The sequence below is a fragment of the Cornus florida genome, unplaced genomic scaffold, assembly GCF_030987335.1.
Source record: "Cornus florida cultivar Cherokee Brave unplaced genomic scaffold, ASM3098733v1 CherokeeBrave_3.0.0_Hap2_Chr09, whole genome shotgun sequence".
NCBI classification, from domain to species: domain Eukaryota; kingdom Viridiplantae; phylum Streptophyta; class Magnoliopsida; order Cornales; family Cornaceae; genus Cornus; species Cornus florida.
This window is the reverse complement of record NW_026775579.1, coordinates 12,782,731-12,788,677: the sequence shown is the minus strand read 5'-3', so window position 1 is coordinate 12,788,677 and position 5,947 is coordinate 12,782,731. Positions and strand designations below refer to the sequence as shown.

Genomic DNA, 5,947 nt, shown 5'->3' with positions numbered 1-5,947 from the left:
ACTAGACTCCCTGCTCAAATTATCAAATTGCAGGCACATTTTTTTGATTATCCAATTAAGACAATCCGTCTTGATAATGCCGCTGAATTTTCTTCTCAAGCTTTTAACGACTATTGCATGTCAGTTGGAATTAGTGTTGAACACCCTATTGCACACACTCATACTCAAAATGGTTTGGCAGAATCTTTTATTAAAAGACTCCAGTTAATTGGTCGACCTTTACTTATGTAAACAAAATTACCTGTTTCTACTTCGGGACATGCCATATTATATGCTGTGTCATTAGTTCGCATACGACCAACTGCTTACCATAAATTTTCACTATTACAACTTATGTTTGGACAAGAGCCAAAAATCTCTCATACGAGTTTTTGGTTGTGCAGTATATGTTCCTATTGCACCACCACAACGTAATAAAATGGGTCTTCAACGTAAACTTGAAATATATATTGATTTTGATTATCCTTCTATCATTGGATATCTTGAGCCCTTGACAGGTGATTTATTTAAAGCGCGATTTGCCGACTGTCATTTTAATGAGGTTGTTTTCTCACCATTAGGGGGAGAAAATAAAATTTTTGAAAGGCATAATGAGATCACTTGAAATGCCTTAAATTTGTCTCATTTTGATCCTCGTATAAATTAATGTGAAAAAGAAGTTCAGAGGATTATTCATTTGCAAAATGTTGCAAATCAATTACTTGATGCACTTACTGATACAAAGAAAGTAATAAAATCACATATACTAGCTACAAATGTTCCAGCAAAAATTGATGTCCCTGTGGGACAATCTGTCACTGTTGCAGCAAATGCATCTAGAATACAGCTGAAACGTGGAAGACAAGTTGGTGTAAAAGATGTTGTTCATCGCAAGAGGTAAACACAAAGAAAAGTTGGTGCTCCTGAAGAGGCCACAAAAAAGCAATATAAATTATCAATAAATATGGAATTATAGCCCTTGATGAGGCCCAGGTACCTAAAACTGATGAAATGATAAGTCTTAATGAGGCAAAGACAATAAATGATGATAATGTGGCCCTTAATGAGGTACATGCCCTTGATAAGGTAATAATACCTAAAAATGATGAGATCTCATTAAATTATGAAATAAGGTGGAATAGAGATGAAATTGCTATCGACAAAATATTCTTATATTCCGTTGCTCTTGATATTGAAAATGAGGATCTGTGATGACCCTGTGGGCAGATGTGTCATGGGCGGGTGCGAGACACTAGTAGGCTACCACACTGGTGAGCTACGGGTGCACAATCCCATATTGCCTAGGTAAGAGAAAGATGAAGTGCTTATACATAGGTGTGTCACTCCAATTGGTATGAAACCTTTTGGGGTAAAGCCCAAGAGCAAAACCGTGCGGGCTCAGGCTCAAAGCGGAAAATATCATACAATATGGTGGAGTGGGTCGTTACAAATAATATCAGAGCCTGACCTAGTCAGAATTATGCCGACGGGGACATTGGGCCTCTAAGGGGGGTGGATTGTGATGACCCTATGGGCGGGTGTGAGACACTGGCAGGCTACCACACTGGAGAGCTATGGGAGAACAATCCTACATTGTCTGGGTAAGAGAAAGGTAAAGTGCTTATATGTAGATGTGTCATTCCAATTGGTATGAGGCCCTTTGGAGTAAACCCTAAGAGCAAAATCGTGCAGGCTCAGCTCAAAGCGGACAATATCATACCATATGATGGAGTGGGTCATTACAGGATCCGGAACCTTGAAATGTCAAAGAATGTCGATGAAGAAATGATTGGCTGAAATGGAAAGAAGTAATATAGGTAGAGCTAAGTTCATTAGCTAAATGAAAAGTATTTGGACCAGTCGTCCAAACACCCGAGGGTGTTGAGCCTGTTGGATATAATTGGGTATTTGTACGCAAACGTAATCAGAAAAATGAAATTGTGAGATATAAAGCTCGATTGGTAGCTCAAGATTCCTCACAGAGACTGGGTATTGATTATGACGAAACATACTATCCGATAATGGATGCAAACACTTTTAGATTCATAATACATTTAACAGTCATTGAAAGATTGCATATACATCTAATGGATGTGCTAACAACATACTTATATGGATCATTAGATAATGATATTTACATGAAGATTCCTGATGGTTTCAAAATGCCAGAAACAAAACCACGTAGTATGTACTCAATAAAATTATAATGATCTTTGTATGTATTGAAGTAATCAGGGCGCATGTGGTATAGTCACCTCAGCGAGTACTTAATAAAACAAGGGTATGTGAATAGTCATCTTTGTCTATGCATTTTTATTAACAAAACAGAATAGGGTTTTGCTATTATTGCAGTAAAAGTTGATGATTTGAATCTGGTGGGAACCTCTGAAGAGCTCCTAAAGACTGCCACTTATTTAAAGAAAGAATCCGAGATGAAAGATCTCGGAAAGACAACTTTTTGTCTGGGACTGCAAATTGAACATTTATCAAGAGGAATCTATATCCACTAGTCAACATATGCAGAGAAGGTTCTGAAGCATTTTTATATGGATAAAGCCTATCCCTTGAGCTTGCCAATGGTTGTCCGATCACTTGATGTTAAGAAAGATCCTTTTCGACCTCCAGAAGATGACAAGGAACTCTTTGGTCCGGAAGTAACATATATTAGTGCAATTGGTGCTCTTATGTATCTTGCAAATTGTACATGACTTGACATTATTTTTTCAGTCAACTTATTAGCAAGATACAGTTCTACACCAACTCGTAGATATTGGAATGGAGTCAAACATATATTGCGATATCTTCGTGGAATAATTGATATGGGATTGTTTTATTCAAAAGAATAAAAATCCCAGTTAATTGGATTTGCAGATACTGGTTATCTCTCTAACCCACATCAAGCTGAATCACAAACAGGGTATGTGTTTACTTGTGGTGGCACTGCTATCTCATAGCGCTCTATGAAACAGACAATGATTGCCACTTCCTCAAATCATTCTGATATACTCGTAATTCATGAAGCAAACAGGGAATGCATTTGGTTGCGATCTATAATCTAACACATTAGAATAACATGTGGCCTCTCATCAATAACAAATAGCCCCATAATATTATATGAAGATAATATCACATGCATCGCGCAGATGAAAGAGGGTTATATCAAAAGTGACAGGACTAAACACATCTCACCAAAATTCTTTTACGCACATGAACGCCAAAAGAATGGTGAAATTGATATTCAGCAAATACGTTTATGTGAAAATTTAGCAGACATGTTCACTAAGGCACTATCAACCATGACGTTCAAGAAATTGGTACACAATAATGGGATCCGACAACTTAAAGATCTTTGGCACTGATGAGGGGGAGTACTTAAAAAGGTATTGACATTTACTGTACTCTTTTTCCTTCGCTCATGTTTTGTTTCAATGGGTTTTCCTAGTAAGGTTTTAATGAGGCAGTTCTAAACCATGCAATACTTTTTTTTTTTCAGACACATAAGAATACTATACTCTTTTTGCTTCGCTTAGGTTTTGTCCTAATGGGTTTTCCTGACAAGGTTTTAATAAGGCATATTCTTAGTGTAGCATATTGGACCCCAAGGGAGAGTGTTATATATCTGTAGGCTCCATATTCTTTAATGCACTTTCAGTACATGCATTTAGATTATGAATTGGAAGACAACTTGAACAAAAGTAATGATGGTACCTAAACTGAAGTGACGAAGGAACCTAATACAATTGGTTCAAATGACTGCCTCATTAAAACCTTGCCAGGAAAACCCAGTGGGACAAAACCTGGATGAAGGAAAAAGAGTACAATATGCCATTACCTCTTCGATTAATTGCTCCCCCTCATTATTGCATTAGATCAACCCTGAAGATCCTTTAGTTGACGTATTCTAATGTTGTGCACCAGTTTCTTGAATGTTGTAGTTGGAAGCATTTTAATGAATAAATCTGCTAGATTTTCATATGAACATATCTTTTGAATATCAATATCACCTTTTTTCTACGTTCATGTGCATAAAATAATTTTGGTGAGATGTGCTTGGTCCTGTCACTTTTAATATACTCTTCTTTCATCTGTGCAATGCAAGCTGCATTATCTTCATATAATACTGTTGGGCTATCTTTTATTGATGAGAGACCCCATGTTGTTCGAATATGTTGGAACATTGATCTTAACCAAATGCATTTCGTACTTGTCTCATGTATTACGAGTATCTCAAAATAATTTGAAGAAGTTGCAATCATTGTCTGTTTCATAAATCGCCGTGATATAGCAGTGCCACCACAGGTAAACACATATCCTGTTTGTGAATGAGCTTTATGTGGGTCAGAGAGATAGCCGGCATCTGCATATCCAATTAATTGAGAATTTGGTTCTTTTGAATAAAACAATCCCATATCAATTGTACCACGAAGATATCGTAATATGTGTTTGATTCCATTCCAATGTCTGCGGGGTGGTGCAGAACTGTACCTTGCTAACAAATTAACTGAAAAAACTATGTTAGGCCATGTGCAATTTGCAAGATACATAAGAGCACCAATCACACTGAGATAGGTCACTTCAGGACCAAGGAGTTCTTCATCAACCTCTTGAGGATGAAAATGATATTTCTTAACGTCAAGTGATCGGACAACCATTGGATAGCTCAACGGATGGGCTTTATCCATATAAAAATGTTTCAGAACCTTTTCTGTATATGTTGATTGATGGATAAGAATACTGCTCGAAAATATTCAACCTACATCCCAAGGAAGAATTTTGTCTTTTCGAGATCTTTCATTTTGAATTCTTTCTTTAAATAAGTGGTCATCTTTTCGATCTCGTCCAATGTTCTCACAAGATTCCAATCATCAACATATACGACAACAACTAGATTCTAATTTGTTAATAAAAATGCATGGACAAAGATGATTATTCACATACCCTTCTTTGGGTAAGTAATCGTTAAGGCGATTGTACCACATTCATCCAGATTGTTTCAATCTATATAAGGATCGTTGTAATTTGATCGAGTACATACTACGTGGTTTTGTTTTAGGCATTTTAAATCATTCTAGGATTTTCATACAAATATCACTATCTAGTGATCCATATAAATATGATGTAACCACATCCATTAGATACATATGCAATCTTTCTGTGACAGCCAAATGTATTATGAATCTAGATGTGGTTGCATCAATCACATGGGAGTATGTTTCCTCATAATCAATACCAGGTCCCTGTGAGAAACCTTGAGCTACCAGTCAGGCTTTGTATCTCATGATTTCATTTTTCTCATTACGTTTTCATACAAATACTCATTTGTACCCAACAGGCTTAACACCCTCAGGTGTTTGGACTACAGGTCCAAATACTTCATGTTTAGCTAATGAATTTAGCTTTGCTTGTATCACTTCTTTCCATTTTGGCCAATCATTTCTTCGTTGACACTCTTTGACATTTTGAGGTTTTGGATCGTCATTATTAATATCAAGAGCAACGACATATGAGAATATGTTGTCGACAACAATTTCATTTTTATTCCATCTCATTCCATAATTTATTGAGATCTCATCATTTTCAGGTACCCGTGCCTCATCAAGGGCCGGTTACCTTTGCCTCATCAATATTTATTATTTCATCATTTTAGGTACCTGGGCCCCATCAAGAGCCTCTGCCTTATCAAAGGCTATAATCTCAGATTGATTAATAATATCCGTTGCTCTTTTTATGGCCTCTTCATGAGTGCCAATTTTACTTTATGATTTCAGTATCTTTTGCACCAACTGGCCTGCCATGCTTTAGGCATGATTTAGATGCATTTGCTACACTATTGACAGAAGGTCCTTAAGGTCAACAATTTGTGTTGGAATATTTGCAGTTAGTATATGTGATTTTATTACTTTTTTTGTATCAATAAATGCATCATGTAATTAATTTACAACATTTTACAAGTGAATGATCCTCTGAA

General features: G+C 36.4%; 1 protein-coding gene across 1 annotated transcript; it reads right to left on the bottom strand.

The window, feature by feature from the left end:
• Positions 1-2,322: 2,322 nt before the first annotated feature.
• LOC132272380 (secreted RxLR effector protein 161-like) lies at positions 2,323-4,661 on the bottom strand. The gene is made up of 2 exons (XM_059773538.1): positions 4,184-4,661; positions 2,323-2,447 (listed from the first exon to the last, which is right to left on the bottom strand). Exons 1-2 carry the CDS (start codon positions 4,659-4,661, stop codon positions 2,323-2,325), a joined length of 603 nt encoding a protein of 200 aa, XP_059629521.1.
• Positions 4,662-5,947: the final 1,286 nt, after the last annotated feature.

Excerpts from the sequence above, each read along its gene's own strand:
- LOC132272380 (XM_059773538.1), bottom strand. The coding sequence starts at position 4,661 with ATGGATAAAGCCCATCCGTTGAGCTATCCAATGGTTGTCCGATCACTT. Across the intron at positions 2,448-4,183 it reads ACTCGTAATACATGAGACAA|TCCCAGACAAAAAGTTGTCT; the intron begins GTACGAAATGCA and ends TTCAATTTGCAG.